Source organism: Entelurus aequoreus, linkage group LG04 (genome assembly GCF_033978785.1).
Source record: "Entelurus aequoreus isolate RoL-2023_Sb linkage group LG04, RoL_Eaeq_v1.1, whole genome shotgun sequence".
In the NCBI taxonomy this organism is placed as follows: domain Eukaryota; kingdom Metazoa; phylum Chordata; class Actinopteri; order Syngnathiformes; family Syngnathidae; genus Entelurus; species Entelurus aequoreus.
The window spans coordinates 83,388,139-83,407,555 of record NC_084734.1 but is presented as its reverse complement, the minus strand read 5'-3'; the positions used below and the strand labels follow the sequence as shown (position 1 = coordinate 83,407,555).

The window sequence follows — 19,417 nt, the reverse complement described above, 5'->3', positions numbered from 1 at the left end:
TGGCTTGTGCAGCCCTTTGAGACGTTTGCGATTAAGAGCTATATATATATGTTATAATAACTTTGATTGATTGATTGATTGATGAATAAATTACATTTTGCACTGTTGGATCTTAATAGGTTCTAAGTAGAGCTTTGAAATACAAACTAGAAGAAATGTGAATGAGACAAAAAATGTAAACAAATGTATTAAAACAATTGAATTTACAACCACTTTTTGACATTTTTATTTGTTATTTAGTTCTTGTTTTAGCTGTGATCTTAAACTTTGACTAGCTGATGAACAGCCTGTTTGTTTGCATTTTAAAGCTTCATTTAGAAACCTTCTTCAAAATGTGACCTGAAGGAGGTGACTACTTATGCAGTCGTTTACTTTTACTTTATACATGTTTTAATTACCCGTCAAAAATTTGTAAAAATCATTCTTGTCAAGTCTTGCTACTATCCAGGTGAGAGGCATGATTTATGATCTACAATAAACTTCCTGGAGCAGGGAAGCGATGAAACAGCAGACCACTCGATGATGTAAACATAAGCACACACACACAATAATTTGTCTGCGTTAGCACTTATAATAACAATATCACTAATACTTGATTAATATTCAAGTCACAAAATGTAAATGAGGTATAATGTTGGCGCTTTTTGGGTGTTTTTTAATTGGGTTTTAAGGGCGGAATAGAGAATCTCTAAAAAAAAAAAGCCAAATTACCATTATTTAATTTATAAACACAATTAAAGGCTGAATTTAACCAAGGGTGTCGACTACTTTTCACAGGCAATATATGATATAAACTTCCAAGATTTAGTTAAAATGGGAGCACATGACCTCCTTAAAGGCCTACTGAAATGAAATGTTTTTATTTAAACGGGGATAGCAGATCCATTCTATGTGTCATACTTGATCATTTCGCGATATTGCCATATTTTTGCTGAAAGGATTTAGTAGAGAACAACGACGATAAAGTTCGCAACTTTTGGTCTCTGATTAAAAAAAGCCTTGCCCCTACCGGAAGTAGCGTGACGTCACAGGAGGAAGGGCTGCTCACATTTTCCTATTGTTTTCAATGCAGCGAGAGAGATTCGGACCGAGAAAGCGACGATTACCCCATTAATTTGAGCGAGGATGAAAGATTTGTGGATGAGGAACGTGAAAGTGAAGGACTAGCGTGCAGTGCAGGACGTATCTTTTTTCGCTCTGACCGTAACTTAGGTACAAGGGTTCATTGGATTCCACACTCTCTCCTTTTTCTATTGTGGGTCACGGATTTGTATTTTAAACCACCTGGGATACTATATCCTCTTGAAAATGAGAGTCGAGAACGCGAAATGGACATTCACAGTGACTTTTATCTCCACGACAATACATCCGTGAAGCTCTTTAGCTACGGAGCTAACGTGATGGCATCGGGCTTAAATGCAGATAGAAACAAAAGAAATAAACCCCTGACTGGAAGGATAGACAGAAGATCAACAATACTATTAAACCATGGACATGTAACTACACGGTTAATGCTTTCCAGCCTGGCGAAGCTTAACAATGCTGTTGCTAACGAGGCCATTGAAGCTAACTTAGCAACGGGACCTCACAGAGCTATGCTAAAAACATTAGCTATCCACCTACGCCAGCCAGCACTCATCTGCTCATCAACACCCGTGCTCACCTGCGTTCCAGCGATCGACGGAGCGAAGAAAGACTTCACCCGATCACAGATGCGGTCGGCGACCCGCAGACGGAGGAAGTCAAGGTGAGGTCGGCGGCTCACAAGTCCTCCTGGTTGTGTTGCTGTAGTCCGCCGCTAATACACCGATCCCACCTACAACTTTCTTCTTAGCAGTCTTCATTGTTCATTAAACAAATTGCAAAAGATTCACCAACACAGATGTCCAGAATACTGTGGAATTTTGAGATGAAAACAGAGCTTTTTGTATTGGATTACTTCCGTTTCAACGATTGACGTCACGCGCAAACGTCATCATACATAAACGTTTTCAAACGGAAGTTTAGCGGGAAATTTAAAATGTCACTTTATAAGTTAACCCGGCCGTATTGGCATGTGTTGCAATGTTAAGATTTCATCATTGATATATAAACTATCAGACTGCGTGGTCGGTAGTAGTGGCTTTCAGTAGGCCTTTAAATCTGTATTATCATTATTCGTTAGTTTTTAGCGCCATCTGGTGTCAGAACTGGGTGAATGAGAGTGTTAGGAGGCACCTTGTACACTAGGTGTTGCAGCAGCCTGATCAGCATAGATGAGAAAGCCTGTAAAGGTGCTGTCAGTCCAGAAGGGGTCAAAGAAAAGTCCGTTCTGGTCTGAGTAAAAGATCTGCAGCCAGACCTGGTCCAGATGCTGCAGGTGGAGAACAGTAGACCCTGATGCCACGTCGTGGTTGCCTGTATTCGCGTCAAATGTCTTAATCTTGTACTGTCCGTTGTGGACCAGCCCGATGGCTAAGTGCCTGTTGGCCACGGTAATGTCATAGGTGAAGTAATAGATTCCAGGGATGGCACAGACAAACTTTCCGCTGCTGGCGTTGTAGTGATTGCCCTCGTTGAGCAAGATGCGGCTGAAGGGAATGGGCATGCGCTCCTTAGGGTAGCTCTTCGACACGGCCACGGAGAAAGCCGAGCGGGCGCCGCTGCCACAATCGCAGCCTCCTGGTTCTCCCCTCGGTCCTGCGTCCCCACCATTTCCTTTCTGGCCTCTTTTTCCTGCCAGCCCTGGTGACCCCCGTTGACCCTTATGTCCTCGAGGTCCGGCCTTGCCAATGAGGCCCTCGCGGCCTTTCATTCCGGGTTTACCTGGATTTCCAAGCCTGCCCGGGTCACCTCAGGGAAAAATAAAAGGTAAGAGATGAATTATCCTTGACAATGTAAACACAAAACAATATGGCTACCATATTATTTTCATCTGCACTGAAGGTAATTTCATTTCAACACAGAATTGATTTTAAAATGGAGAATGTTACCACAGTAAGTATCATACCCAGAGGCATAGCACCAAATTCTGGGCCCCCATATACAAGACTCCTAAAGGACCCCACCCTAAACCCAAAGTCAAATACTAGGTATATGTTTAAATGCACTAAAACACTAATAAGTATATGGATTTGGTTGAAATCACCTTCTTAAAACTAAATTACAAACTAAATGTGGGATATAAATAATAATTAGGGATGTCCGATAATGGCTTTTTGCCGATATCCGATATTGTCCAACTCTTTAATTACAGATACCGATATCAACCGATATATGCAGTCGTGGAATTAACACATTATTATGCCTAATTTGGACAACCATGTATGGTGAAGATAAGGTACTTTTTAAAATAAAATAAAAAAATAAGATAACTAAATTAAAAACATTTTCTTGAATAAAAAAGAAAGTAAAACAATATAAAAACAGTTACATAGAAACTAGTAATTAATGAAAATGAGTAAAATTAACTGTTAAAGGTTAGTACTATTAGTGGACCAGCAGCACGCACAATCATGTGTGCTTACGGACTGTATCCCTTGCAGACTGTATTGATATATATTGATATATAATGTAGGAACCAGAATATTGATAACAGAAAGAAATGGGGGGAGGGAGGTTTTTTGGGTTGGTGCACTAATTGTAAGTGTATCTTGTGTTTTTTATGTTGATTTAATAAAAAAATAAAAAACCGATACAGATAATTAAAAAAACGATACCGATAATTTCCGATATTACATTTTAACGCATTTATCGGCCGATATTATCGGACATCCCTAATAATAATGGAAGTATAATTGTTTGTATATGGTATATAATTGGTGCAAAGGTTTAACTAACACGTGCACAAGGATATTGCACATGCCTTTACTGTGTATATAATTGAACAGTATTTATGTTGTGTACAATGTGTATTTATAATATGTTGTGAAAAGGAAATTTCATCATTTTTGGAAGCTCATCTTGTATTTGACATTGTTTATAGGGTTAGGCGCAATAAGTGTTCAACCTCAGCCTAAACCCTTTCGCTCTGCAACATTTTTAATTTATGAATGTACAACTGTTTGTTTACGTAAAACTGTTTGTTTATTTTGTTGACCATTGACCGAAGAAAAAATAAAAATAAATAAAAAACAAAAAACACATGTAAAAGCCCTAATTAGGTTTTTGACTTTAAAAGATGGGATTAACATTTGTAGAACATATCTAGATAACTCCCTGAATAATTTAGATTTATTGTATTTTTATTTTTTTTAAAAGTGCCAATAAACTCAGTATAAAGTGGCCGGAATATGATTTTAAATTATCACATTACCTGTCATTGCTTAAATATGATTATCTCGTAGTTTTTCTTTGTGTCTTGCATTGAACAAAGACAGTTTTTGATTGATTGATTGAGACTTTTATTAGTAGATTGCACAGTATAGTACATATTCCGTACAGTTTTTCAACTTGTTTAAGTCGGGGTCCACGTTAATCAATTCATGGTAAAGAGCACCATACGTATAATTTATTGCGTGTTAAACATACTTGGCTAAATAATATCGTCGGGAGGATTGGCACTACGAAACTTTAGGATTTACTAGTCGGCCACCAACGTTAGAATTTTTAAATATTGGCTGCAATATGAAACATTTGATTCCCCTCCGCTATGGCTGATTATGGAGGCCAGCTCAACTAAACCAGTATCTCTTAGGGCTCTAGTTCACTCTCCAATTCCCTCTTCTACGTAAAATCCACTTGTAAAAACCTGATTTAGGATGTGGGTTCAGTTTAAGCGCTATTTTGGTATGCAGACTATTTCTAGTCTGGCACCCATCACGGCTAATCATGCTTTCCCTCCCTCTCTTGTCCATAGTGCCATTTTAAGACGGTCAAGTCTGGGGATCAACATTAAAGATTTAGACACTTTCGCCTCTTTTCAGCAACTATATAATAAATGTTCACTCCCTAAGCAACACTTGTTTTTAGATACCTACAGATCCACAGTTTTGTTAGTAATGCTTTCCCTAGGTTTCCAGATATACCGACTGAAACAGTTTTAGATCTGTTTTTGACACCACTTCCCACTTTAAAAGGATCTATTACATGTATTTATAACCTTTTTTTTTCTTGTACGCCCTGAGTCTCTGACTTCAACTAAGTCACTTTTGGAGGGGGATTTGGGTATGAGCCTGTCTTAGGGAAACTGGACAGAGATCTTAAATAGAGTTCATAAGTCTTCCATTTGTGTTAGACACAGCCTTATTCAATGCAAGCTAATACGTTGCACTTATTAGCAGTGTTGGGTTAGTTACTGAAAACCAGTAGTTAAAGTTACTAGTTACTTTATTTCAAAAGTAACTTAGTTACTAACTCAGTTACTTACACCAAAAAGTAATGCGTTACTGTGAAAAGTAACTATTTAGTTACTTCTTTCTTTTTTTTAAAGCTCCCATTAATGCCCTTTTAGCCTTCATTTCAGTACTGTTATTGCACTGGAGAATAATACAATCTGTTGATCAGCGCTAGGAATTTTCAAAATGGGGTCCCGGGGACCCCATCAAATCATAAAAATGGGGTCCTACAGTAAATTTTTGGGGTCCCACTTTTTGTAAGCGTTTTGAAAAAAAAGAAAAGATAAACGTATGCATTATCCTGTTATATCTCACATTCTATATTGTGTTTTGGAAAAAAGATTGTCATAAACGTTACTTAATTCATTAAAAATAAATAATAAAAAAAGAAAACAAATGTGTGTACATATGTAAATGTGTTCAGTTATAAACATTCATTCACTTTCTTCTTTCCTTCATGGATCTAAACTTTACCGCTGCTGCTAGTTTTTTCTGTGGTTTCATTTAATAAGTTGTAAGTGTGTTTATTTCAGTATAAAAGTGTAAAAATTGTTTTGCTTCGGTCATGGAATGATGATAATAATAAGTATAAGTATATATAATGGTGTGCCAGGGCATACATACATTTTATATTTAACGCTTAAATCTCTGGAGTCCACATCAACTTCAGATCTATCCCTCATTTCAAAATGTTTTAGTTTTTATTATGTTGTTTTTTTGTTTGTTTGTTTTTCCGCCCTTTTTTGTCAAACAAAACTATGTTTTTAATGGAAAACACACAAGATATGCAAAATCTTCCACCAAAAATATTTTTCAAAGTGGAATATTTGATGTGAAGTAATCGGAACCTTGGATAGCTCAATAATTCATAATAACATTGATTTTGATTCAATATTATGTTTTGAGCAATGACAGTTTGAAAGAAATTTATTAACGTGGACCCTGACTTAAACAAGTTGAAAAACTTATTCTGGTGTTACCATTTAGTGGTCAATTGTACGGAATATGTACTGTACTGTGCAATCTACTAATAAAAGTCTCAATCAATCAATCCACTCCCTCGCTCTCTGTCTCTGCCCCTCCCTCACGAATGCTGCTGCGTGCACAATTTGTTTGTCTGCCTCCTGCAGGAATGGGGTGTGTATGGCCCGGCCTCGAAGCCAGCGGCAGTTGAGTAGATTGCCCAGCTGGGGCTGATTATCTAATCCCCTGCCGCCCTTATTAGCAGCAGCCGGAACGAGACACGTTGTTGGAGTTGGAGCCCGAGAAAGACACACGAACAGAGACACGCCGGACTGAAAAGTCCAAAAATATATTGCTGGAAAGCAATCCCTACAGGTGTGCATGACAATAAAAACTTGCTCAACCCTGTACACCGGGCTCAAGAAGATCTGTCGGAATCAGGAGAACCCCCCCCCCCAAGAGGGAAACATCCACAATGACATGTTATTATGAATGTGCCTATTACTACATTGCATACCTACAAACAGTGTATATAAAACCTTGATGGAGGTGTTTGGATGTTTTTTCAAGCACTTTATGGGCAAAAGGTGTGGAGAAAAGGAAAACGCGCACAAAAAAGTGTGGAGAGGAAACAGTTGACACTACACAGAGCCACAGGAAGGAGAAGCGCGAGTGGAGCCACGAACATGACTGGAAGGGTGAACCATCAGGAATCTACTGGCGCTGAGCAAATGAACAGAAGAGCTTTAGTAGTAAGGAAATGGGTATCAGCTGTAGCCCGAAAACCAGGCACTGCAAAAAAAAAAAGTAGCAGCATAGCTGACAGATCATAACAGAATACATAAAAAAAGAAAAACATTGTGAATGACAGACAAAATTCCCCCCAAAAATACAGTTCCCCTTTAAGTCTCCATATTTTTTTTTTTACACACTATATTCATTTTATATTTAAATGTATGAAATTATTTTTTTATAACTTACATATTTAAATGAGAGGGGAAAAAAAACAGGGTCCTCCCTGTGCTTGGGGCCCCAATACAACATCCCTATTAAGCCCTCCACTTTGACTCTCCTGCCTACACCCATTTCTACAATAAAAGCTTCGTAAAAATGTCACATTTTAAAATGTCAGAGTCTACAATAGGTTTTATTTGTTGTATTATACAATTTTTCTCACAAATATTTGCCAAAACAGATGTGAAAAGTGGAATGTTGGTAATGGGCTGATTATGGTTTTGGTTTATATGAATTGTATTTTATAACAATGTTATATTATCATTGTTATTATTATTATTGTTATATTATATTGTCATATTATTATGATCCATTTGTTATATTTTGAAATATAACAAATATACGGAGCCCCTAAAGCAGGGGTCACCAACCTTTTTGAAACCAAAAGCTACTTCTTGGGTAGTGATTAATGCGAAGGGCTACCAGTTTGACACACACTTAAATAAACTGCCAGAAATAGCCAATTTGCTCAATTTACCTTTAACTCTATGTATCTGATTCTGATTCTGATTATTATTAATAATTAATGATATTTACACTTAATTGAACGGTTTAAAAGAGGAGAAAACACGAAAAAAATGACAATTCCATTTTGAAACATAGTTTATCTTCAATTTCGACTCTTTAAAATTCAAAATTCAACCGAAAAAAAGAAGAGAAAAACTAGCTAATTCGAATCTTTTTAAAAAAATTAAAAAAAGAATTTATGGAACATCATTAGTAATTTTTCCTGATTAATATTAATTTTAGAATTTTGATGACATGTTTTAAATAGGTTAAAATCCAATCTACACTTTGTTAGAATATATAACAAATTGGACCGAGCTATATTTCTAACAAAGACAAATCATTATTTCTTCTAGATTTTCCAGAACAAAAATTTTAAAAGAAATTCAAAAGACTTTGAAATAAGATTCAAATTTGATTCTACAGATTCTCTAGATTTTCCAGTATATTTTTATTTTATTTTAATTATAATAAGTTTGAATAAATATTTCACAAATATTCTTCGTTGAAAAAACAGAAGCTAAAATGAAGAATTAAATTAAAATGTATTTATTATTCTTTACAATAAAAAAAATAAATTTACTTGAACATTGATTTAAATTGTCAGGAAAGAAGAGGAAGGAATTTAAAAGGTAAAAAGGTATATGTGTTTAAAAATCCTAAAATCATTTTTAAGGTTGTATTTTTTCTCTAAAATTGTCTTTCTGAAAGTTATAAGAAGCAAAGTAAAAAAATTGATGAATTTATTTAAACAAGTGAAGACCAAGTCTTTAAAATATTTTCTTGGATTTTCAAATTCTATTTGAGTTTTGTCTCTCTTAGAATTAAAAATGTCGGGCAAAGCGAGACCAGCTTGCTAGTAAATAAATACAATTTAAAAAATAGGAGGCAGCTCACTGGTAAGTGCTGCTATTTGAGCTATTTTTAGAACAGGCCAGCGGGCTACTCATCTGGTCCTTACGGGCTACCTGGTGCCCGCGGGCACCGCGTTGGTGACCCCTGCCCTAAAGGGACATGGGGGAAAAAAATATACAATAATTTTTTATTTTTTAAATAATTTTTTTAGACATGTATCTCGTGCGCACGAGAAACTATTTTATAACTTTTTATAAAGTTATAAAAATATATATATATATATATATATATATATATATATATATATATATATATATATATATATATATATATATATATATATATATATAAAAAAAAATATATATATATATATATATATATATATATATATATATATATATATATATATATATATATATATATATATATTTTTATATACATGTATCTCGTGCGCACGAGAAAGTTTGTCGTGCGCACGAGATACATGTCTAAAAAAAATTCAAAATTAAATAAAATTATTAAAAAAATAATTTCCCCCATATCCCTTTAGGGGCTCCGTACAAATCAAATGGAAAACAATTTGTTCTTTTTTGTGTCAAAAAACATAACTAGATCTAAAAAAACAGTTTGATTTTCATTGTATATTTTGTATATTAATAAAATGGCGACTTTCTGGCTTTTAAAAACACTAAAATAAATCAAGAATATAAATTGTGGTAGTCAGTAGTTTTATTTTTAGATCAAGCAGGGTGAAAATTGTGGAATCATGCTGTACATTTTTCATTTCCAAAATTAACACCTGTTTTAGATAAAATCTGTTCATTAGTCTGCAGTTAATTACGAGTGTTCACACTTTGGAGAGCTGTTGCGCCAGGTGGATTGACATGAATCAACACGAGTGATCAATTGAAACAAAAGAGAGGATTATCAAACTTCTTCAACATCACGCAATGTTGCAAAGGCTGTTTATTGTTCACAGCCAGCTGTGTCTAACATCTGGAACAAGTACAAACAACATGCTAAGGTTGAAAAAGGAAAGCATACTTGTAGACCAAGGAAAAAATCAAAGCGTCAAAACAGAAAACTTAATGTCTTGAAAACAGAAAATGCACAGCAAAACAAATCAAGAACAAATGGGCTGAAACTGAGGTATCATCTTTGACTAGACTTTAAGAAACCGTCTGAAGGAAAATGGGATTTAAATAGAGACAATCTAAACAAAAGCAGTCATTCACAGCTAAAGAGAAAAAAACAAGATTACAATTAGCATGTGTGATTAAGGGCTATATAGGTCAACTTTGATTGATTGATAAGGAAAAGCAATCGTGGACTATGGATGACTGGATGAAAGCCATATTCAGTGATGAATCACAAGTCTGCATTGGGCAATGTTAGAACTTTTGTTTGGTATCATTCAGATGAGATTTGTGAAGACGACTGCCTGAAGAAAACATGCAAATTGTCCCTGATGATATGTGGCTGCAAGTCAGCTAATGGCACTGGGGAGATGGCTGTCATTACATCTTCAACAAATGCACAAGTTTACATTGACATTTTGGACACTTTTCTTATTTCATCAATTGACAGGATGTTTGGGGATGATGTCATCATTTTTAAAGATAATAATGTATCGTGCCATAGAGCAAAAACTGTAAAAATGTTCCCTTGAAGAAAGACACCTAAGGTCAATGTCATGGCCTGCAAATAGTCTGAACCTGAATCCAATAGAAAATCTGTGGTGGAAATTGAATAAAATGGTCCATGACAAGCCGGCAACCTGCAAAGCTGATCTGTCAGCAGCAATCAGAGAAAGTCGGAGGAAGATTGATGACGAGTTCTGTTACTCGTTAAGTCCATGCCTCAGAGACTGCAAGCTGCTATAAAAGCCAGAGGTGGTGCAACAAAGGACTAGTGGTATGTAGTGTTTATTTGTTTTTCATGATTCCATAATTGTTTCCTCAGAATTGAGTGATTCCAATTTTTTTTTTTTTACTCTGCTTGACCAAAAAAATATTGTGACTGACTACCACAATTTATATTCTTGATTTATTTTCGTGTTTCTTAAAGCCAGAAAGTTGACATTTGAAATGACTATAGTTTAATGTCATGTCTGTTATTTGCTTTTTTTTTCTACAAGTGAATGAACATCCTTCAAGACTGGAGATTTCATAATTTTCGCCAGTGGTTGTATATCGTCCTCATCATCTGGGGCCGTACTTATCAAGCTTCTTAGAATTACTCCTAAGAAGTCTGCTAAGAGTTGACTTAAGAGTAAATAAATTCTTCGCTGAAAGCTGCACTTAAAAGTTAGTTATCAAGCGTCTTACTCACACTTTCAGCGAAGTGTAGGACTGAATCTTAAGTGTCACACTCAGAGCTGAATTACGACATTACTATGTGCCGTAAACGGAATTTTAGGTGACGTCATTTCTGTGTCCATAGAAATGACCAATCACGGAAGGGAATCCGTTGTCTAAGAATAAAGAAATATCTTAGAAATATTTAAGTGGACAATGGGAGTGTATATTTTGACAATAAACTACAAAATAATACAAAACAAACTAGTCCCCGCCGGCACTCACGCTACCGCTCCCTCTCTTCTGTCGCCCACACACTCACTGACGTCACTCACCTCACGGCCACACACATACGCTACTGTCATAATATTTTCTTTCCAATTCATTAATTAGGCAACTAATTTGAAACTGGTGTGGGTGGCTCTATATATACTAGCCCACTGCAGACACATGCAGAAATCAACAAGGAATCGAAAAGTATTAAATCTGTGACAAAAATAATATCCGCTCTGTCTAAACGATACCGTTTGATCAGCTGCTCGTCATCAAAAAAAACAAAAACATTGTTCCGTTCCCTGAACATTCGCGCACGTCCATCTCGCCTCAGTGCCATCCCCCGCTGGCAACTCCTAACCACTTAAGACACCTCTGAAGGTCTCTTAAATATCGTGGAGAGTAGGAGTGATTCTTAGACTTAAGAACGTTGATAAAAAGCTTTTATTCTTAAGTTTGAGAGTAGGACTAAATTTCGCAAATTCTCAGGACTTAAGTGTAAAATGGCACTCTAAGAAGCTTGATAAGTACGGCCCCTGGTCTTTATGACGAAGGATACAACACTTCCGGATCCCCCCCCCAACAGGCCAGGCTTTAAATAGCGACTTTCAGTTCCGTTGTCAGAATGTTTGGTCCATTTTTACGTTTCTGCTGAATGATTATTTATATTTTTGTCATATGACATGAAAATCAAACATTGCTCTTTGGAACTGAAAAAAAGAATGTGTGGATTTCCAATTTAATATTTTTGTATTTACATTTTTTAATCAGAGAGTAGAGTCTTACTGACTAACGAGTGCATTTCATTTTTGGACCAAGTAAGGAAAAGTTTAATATTTTTTCCATTAATGTTCTACATAATTTTTTTTAGCCCTTTAACATCAAAACTGTAGCCACCATTATGATGTGCAGTGCTGTTTTTAAAGTACCGTAAGTCTTGAACTATAGAAAGTATTTCAATTAGGGATGTCCGATAATGGCTTTTTGCCGATATCCGATATTCCGATATTGTCCAACTCTTAATTACCGATACCGATATCAACCGATACCGATATATACAGTCATGAAATTAACACATTATTATGCTTGATTTGGACAAACAGGTATGGTAAGGTTCTTTTTAAAAAAAAATATATAATAATAATAAGATAAATAAATTAAAAACATTTTCTTGAATAAAAAAGAAAGTAAAACAATATAAAAACAGTTACATAGAAACTAGTAATTAATGAAAATGAGTCAAATTACAGGTTAGTACTATTAGTGGACCAGCAGCACGCACAATCATGTGTGCTTACGGACTGTATCCCTTGCAGACTGTATTGATATATATTGATATATAATGTAGGAACCAGAATATTAATAACAGAAAAAAACAACCCTTTTGTGTGAATGAGTGTGAATGAGTGTAAATGGGGGAGGGCGTTTTTTTGGGTTGGTGCACTAATTGTAAGTGTATCTTGTGTTTTTTATGTTGATTTAATTAAAAAAATAATAAAATAAAATAAAAACGATACCGATAATTTAAAAAAACGATACAGATAATTTCCGATATTACATTTTTAAGCATTTATCGGCAGGCCGATATTATCGGACATCTCTAATTTCAATGGTTGAAATCTGCGCTTTTGGGTGTTATACGAGTTATTACGGTAATCTACATCACAGCAGCTCAGACCAGGAACAAAGCGGAGTGGGCGGGGTTTGTTATCAGAGCAGCCAGCCAGAAACGCATGTGTCAGGAACAGATGCGGAAGCACATTTTTACAACAAATTTCTGCATAAAAGTGATAATATACCATATTGTAGGTGTTTATTACACTTTGCATTCATGATTTGCTGTTTGTTACAATTTTGTTGTGTTTTGCTTGATTGTAAAAGATGTTTATCGATGAGCTGGTCTGAGAAGTAAAAGAGGAGCGATGTTCATATGTTGTTAAAATTCAGTGTTTTATTGTTCATAGTTAATTGTAAATCTCAATTTCTTTATTTTAATGTACACTACCGTTCAAAAGTTTGGGGTCACATTGAAATGTCCTTATTTTCAATGAAGATAACTTTAAACTAGTCTTAACTTTAAAGAAATACACTCTATACATTGCTAATGTGGTAAATGACTATTCTAGCTGCAAATGTCTGCTTTTTGGTGCAATATCTACATAGGTGTATAGAGGCCCATTTCCAGCAACTATCACTCCAGTGTTCTAATGGTACAATGTGTTTGCTCATTGGCTCAGAAGGCTAATTGATGATTAGGAAACCCTTGTGCAATCATGTTCACACATCTGAAAACAGTTTAACTCGTTACAGAAGCTACAAAACTGACTTTCCTTTGAGCAGATTGAGTTTCTGGAGCATCACATTTGTGGGGTCAATTAAACGCTCAAAATGGCCAGAAAAAGAGAACTTTCATCTGAAACTCGACAGTCTATTCTTGTTCTTAGAAATGAAGGCTATTCCACAAAATTGTTTGGGTGACCCCAAACTTTTGAACGGTAGTGTACATTTTGGGTGTCACATTCTGTAAAAAACTGTAAAATTCCATTCCGTTTTTTCGAGGTGGTCTGTCAAATTTTTTTTAGAATTCTATCGGACATTGTGACTTTTGGTATCAGGGTTCCTGAAAAAAAGGGACCCAAACACACATACGGTACAGCAGATTTTTACAGCTAAATGTGTATATATAATTTATACACACATACAGATTGGCGCCCCAGACACATTTTTTCTCTCAATGTGGCCCCCCAAGTCAAAATATTTGCCCAGCTCTGGTTTATATGCAAATCTCCTATTCTATACACTGTACCTTGAAATGGAAATATATTTTTCGAATAGTAATTGCTTCAGTTTTCTCACGATTTGGTCTTAGTTTTCTATTTCGGAACAGATAACTAATGAAAACCGAGTTACCACTGCGTTAATACAACAATTTTAAGAAGCAAACATTTGTTCCCTCAAAGTACATCAGGGGGTCAAGTACCTGCATCTCCCTTTTCTCCTTTATCTCCATCCTTTCCATCTGGACCATCCTTTCCAGGGGTCCCCATTGGCCCCATCGCCCCTGGTGATCCGGGTTGGCCCGGGTTCCCTGCGGGCCCCACTGGGCCTGGCAGACTACACACTAAATTGGAGGAGTGGATGGTGATGTTACGCCCTTTCCTGGGTGAGGAATAAATGGACTGGGAGAGGACAACTGAGAGCAGGCAGAAGGTCACACAGGAGTGAAGCATGATTGTCGCTGAGGAGACACAAAGAAAAGTTAGTTCAAGGCCAAAATGTTTGCGTGCCTGTCCATCGGACGCCAGATAATGTGGTGGTGTTGAGGGACCCGTAGCGCCGAAATGACTGGAATTTCCCAAACAAGTTCTCTTTATGTGTTTTTTGCTCATTAAGATGAATCTGGCAGTCGTTTCCCATAATGTCAATTCGTTTTTGAGTAATCAATATTGACTCGATACGTCGCCCCCTCTTGGTGTGACGTCATCTACAGAACTGCAGCCCATTCCCCCGCATAGACAGTGTGGATAAATGCATGTAAAACTATTATTTTCATCACTTAATTGCATGTTTTTGTTGCTCTGGTCCTTGATTACTTCAAAACTGATACGGTCAACAATATGAGCAAACAAGAAAATATAAAATAATTCCCATATCCTCTCCCATAGACACCATAGCCTGTTTCCTCATGCTCTTTCAGCATTTCCTCAAGCATATTAAGGAAAACATCCGTAGAAGAGGACGCAAAATAGAATATTTGCCGCTTACTTTTTTCTTTTTATGTTTCAGTCTTTCTCCCCCATGAGGATTTCTGACTTTTGGGGGTTGCATTAACCTTTCTTCTACATGTCAGAATCATTCAAAATTATCGCTACAAATTACAATTCTCTCGTTTGGTACGTCCCATCGAGTCAATTTGACTGGAGCGGTCCATACTTTCCTCATATCTTCATCATTTGGAAATGTATGGAGGCCGACCCCTTCTTTAGTTGTAGTGCTTTATAACCTGCACCAATGCATCCGGCAGACATATTTGATCATTCCTGCGAATTATGTGCGAATGTAACATGATTGGGATTGGCAGACCGGGGGTGGTGGTTCCTCTCTTTAAGAAGGGGAACCGGAGGGTGTTTTCCAACTATCGTGGGATCACACGGTAAGGTCTATTCAGGTGTACTGGAGAGGAGGCTACGCCGGATAGTCGAACCTTGGATTCAGGAGGAACAGTGTGGTTTTCGTCCTGGTCGTGGAACTGTGGACCAGCTCTATACTCTCGGCAGGATCCTTGAGGGTGCATGGGAGTTTGCCCAACCAGTCTACATGTGCTTTGTGGACTTGGAGAAGGCATTCGACCGTGTACCCCGGGAAGTCCTGTGGGGAGTGCTCAGAGAGTATGGGGTAGCGGACTGTCTGATTGTGGCGGTGCGTTCCCTGTATGATCAGTGTCAGAGCTTGGTCCGCATTGCCGGCAGTAAGTCGGACCCGTTTCCAGTGAGGGTTGGACTCCGCCAAGGCTGCCCTTTGTCACCGGTTCTGTTCATAACTTTTATGGACATAATTTCTAGGCGCAGTCAGGGCGCTGAGGGGATCTGGTTTGGTGGCTGCAGGATTAGGTCTCTGCTTTTTGCAGATGATGTGGTCCTGATGGCTTCATCTGGCCAAGATCTTCAGCTCTCACTGGATCGGTTCGCAGCCGAGTGTGAAGCGACTGGGATGGGAATCAGCACCTCCAAGTCCGAGTCCATGGTTCTCGCCCGGAAAAAGGTGGAGTGCCATCTCCGGGTTGGGGAGGAGATCTTGCCCCAGGTGGAGGACTTCAAGTACCTCGGAGTCTTGTTCACGAGTGAGGGAAGAGTGGATCGTGAGATCGACAGACGGATCGGTGCGGCGTCTTCAGTAATGCGGACGCTGTATCGATTCGTTGTGGTGAAGAAGGAGCTGAGCCGGAAGGCAAAGCTCTCAATTTACCGGTCGATCTACGTTCCCATCCTCGCCTATGGTCATGAGCTTTGGGTTATGACCGAAAGGACAAGATCACGGGTACAAGCGGCTGAAATGAGTTTCCTCCGCCGGGTGGCAGGGGTGAGAAACTCTGTCATCCGGGAGGAGCTCAAAGTAAAGCCGCTGCTCCTCCACATCGAGAGGAGCCAGATGAGGTGGTTCGGGCATCTGGTCAGGATGCCACCCGAACGCCTCCCTAGGGAGATGTTTCGGGCACGTCCGACCGGTAGGAGGCCACGGGGAAGACCCAGGACACGTTGGGAAGACTATGTCTCCCGGCTGGCCTGGGAACGCCTCGGGATCCCCCGGGAGGAGCTGGACGAAGTGACTGGGGAGAGGGAAGTCTGGGCTTCCCTGCTCAGGCTGCTGCCCCCGCGACCCAACCTCGGATAAGCGGAAGAAGATGGATGGGATTGAGGAAGCCACCAAAACACACACTACGCAATATGAAATTGCCTCCAGTCTTCTGTAGGTGACGTCAGCAGGCTGATTCAGATTGTGGAGCTAAAAGTGAGCATTCCAAAATATGCTGATACTCGTTAGAAAACAAGCCAAAATGCACTACTTTGTCTCTTTGACTATTTTGACATCATTTTTTTGCAGCCCTTTGAGACACTTGTGATTTAGGGCTATATAAATAAACATTGATTGATTGATTTTAGTTCCTGTGCTGGACAATGAGTCGACAACATGCGTGTTTTAGCTTATTGGCTAGCACTGCTCGACTTAGAAGCCCAAGCAGGGTGCAGGGATGGACCCGCGCCACACATGCTTGTCTGGCGTCGTCTCTTAAACACCCACAAACCAAGTTGAAATGATGCCTTCTGGTGACCAAAAGTTACTCACCGCCTGAAAATGATGACTGGCTCTTCTGGCAGAGTCAAAGTCAGTCTTCTACACAAGATAGCAAGCGTTCCTTCATGACCTTTCTTCCAGGCAAATCTGTCGGAGAAGCGCCGCAAGGAACCGTGCAACTCGCTGTCCATAACATCCGCCCAGTTACTCTGCACCAAAAAAAAAAAAATGTTTTCACCATGATGTCATAAAATTCAAGTAAGTGCAACAGTTTTGCACAGAAACGGAAGCAGTGATGCTGCATGTACAAATACATGATTTTAGGGGGCGTCGATCGCAAAATCGACATGTCTGCATGTGCGTATTAAAGATTAGACAGGAAAGGATTCCAGATGTGTTTGTCACTCTGAGACACGGTCCAGCTGTTGGGAGTCATGGCTGTGTTCGGTCACCAGTGCATTCACGTTGGACTGCAAACCCTGGGAACAGAAATTGTTGAGGAAATATGAAGTAAAAAGCATGAACTTTAACAGTCTATGCTAGTGCTGATCATCTTTATCTGGAAATACTTCTTCATGATTTCCTCCCAGTCTACCATTCTTTGTGAAAGGGGAAAATGTTGCATGTAGCACCTTTTTCTTTTTATTAATCCCATATGCAGGGTCGTGATGCTGGTTAACTCGCATAGAAAAGAATGCAACATGTCATTATAAACCAACTTTTAACATGTAAAAAGGTAAGTACGGTAGACCCTGACACAAAAACAAGAGAATACTGTCACCTAGTGGCCTTTTAGAGGTACTCGTCTGTAATTGTTGCATATTGCACTAAGTATCCCGGCGCTTTTTAATGTCACACTGTGTTCAAGTCCTGGTTCTATGGTTGTCATCACACTTTGCCATCAAGCAAAAGCAAGTGTGTGAGGACTCAAGATTTTTTAGCACGACAATTGTGTGATATCCAAGTATTGTTTGACTGTTTATTTCCAGAAAATGTGGCATAATTGCCAACATTTTGCACTAAAGAAGAATCATATGCATATCAATTGTAATAAACCGTGAGGCGCGAGACTGTGTTATCAGAAAGTGCCTCATCATGATGATCATCACTCAATCATGAGTGGCAGATCCCACTAAATTAGTCTTCTGGAGTGACGTACAAGCTACGTATGACATCGGTTTTCACTACCATCATCGATATACACTACCGTTCAAAAGTTTGGGGTCACATTGAAATGTCCTTATTTTTGAAGGAAAAGCACTGTACTTTTCAATGAAGATAACTTTAAACTAGTCTTAACTTTAAAGAAATACACTCTATACATTGCTAATGTGGTAAATGACTATTTTAGCTGCAAATGTCTGCTTTTTGGTGCAATATCTACATAGGTGTATAGAGGCCCATTTCCAGCAACTATCACTCCAGTGTTCTAATGGTACAATGTGTTTGCTCATTGGCTCAGAAGGCTAATTGATGATTAGGAAACCCTTGTGCAATCATGTTCACACATCTGAAAACAGTTTAGCTCGTTACAGAAGCTACAAAACGGACCTTCCTTTGAGCAGACTGAGTTTCTGGAGCATCACATTTGTGGGGTCAATTAAACGCTCAAAATGGCCAGAAAAAGAGAACTTTCATCTGAAACTCAACAGTCTATTCTTGTTCTTAGAAATGAAGGCTATTCCACAAAATTGTTTGGGTGACCCCAAACTTTTGAACGGTAGTGTAAATGGAACTATGAAAAAAAAAAAAAAAAAAAAGCAATAAATGGCACCGAGGAAAAGGAAAAATTCAAAAGTGTGCGATAATTTTAATCTTACAGCGCCACATAAGTTAAATGTTCTTCTTTTCTTGTTTATTATTTGGCTAATTGACCAAAATTGTGCAGTTAGTATTCCTTTCTGCACATCTTTTTATTTAGAAAAAAACAACAATCATATTTGCAAATTATTAATTTTTTTTGCAGGTCCCTTTTTTTTAATCGAGCAGATGGCGGATGACCTTTACGAAACACCAACACAGTATCAGCTAGTGAGTGTGTCATTTACTCATCACTTCTTTTCATTAATGGTGTTTCCAGTTGAAGGTTTCTCATAGTCATTCACATCGACGTCCCACTGGGGTGAGTTTTTCCTTGCCCGTATGTGGGCTCTGTACCGAGGATGTCGTTGTGGCTTGTGCAGCCCTTTGAGACACTTGTGATTTAGGGCTATATAAATAAACATTGATTGATTGATTGATTGATTGATCAATGTGTAATATTTAATATACAAGAAATGTTTTCAAAAATGGCATTGATCAATCAATCAATCAATGTTTATTTATATAGCCCTAAATCACAAGTGTCTCAAAGGGCTGTACAAGCCACAACGACATCCTCGGTACAGAGCCCACATACGG

The 19,417-nt window shown here is 38.0% G+C and overlaps 1 protein-coding gene across 3 annotated transcripts; it reads right to left on the bottom strand.

Annotated features, from left to right (window-relative positions):
* Nucleotides 1-214: 214 nt before the first annotated feature.
* On the bottom strand, nucleotides 215-19,310 carry LOC133649101 (complement C1q tumor necrosis factor-related protein 2-like). 3 transcript variants are annotated; one of them, XM_062045892.1, is made up of 3 exons: nucleotides 17,069-17,207; nucleotides 14,205-14,345; nucleotides 215-2,832 (listed from the first exon to the last, which is right to left on the bottom strand). In XM_062045892.1, the coding sequence occupies exons 2-3, from the start codon at nucleotides 14,278-14,280 to the stop codon at nucleotides 2,207-2,209; spliced, it is 702 nt and encodes a 233-aa protein (XP_061901876.1). In that variant the 5' UTR covers nucleotides 14,281-14,345; nucleotides 17,069-17,207; the 3' UTR covers nucleotides 215-2,206. The 3 variants fall into 3 exon arrangements, with proteins under 3 accessions (XP_061901876.1, XP_061901874.1, XP_061901875.1); XM_062045890.1 differs by having other exon boundaries at nucleotides 14,205-14,462; nucleotides 17,069-17,191; XM_062045891.1 differs by lacking the exon at nucleotides 14,205-14,345 and having other exon boundaries at nucleotides 215-2,819; nucleotides 17,069-19,310.
* Nucleotides 19,311-19,417: the final 107 nt, after the last annotated feature.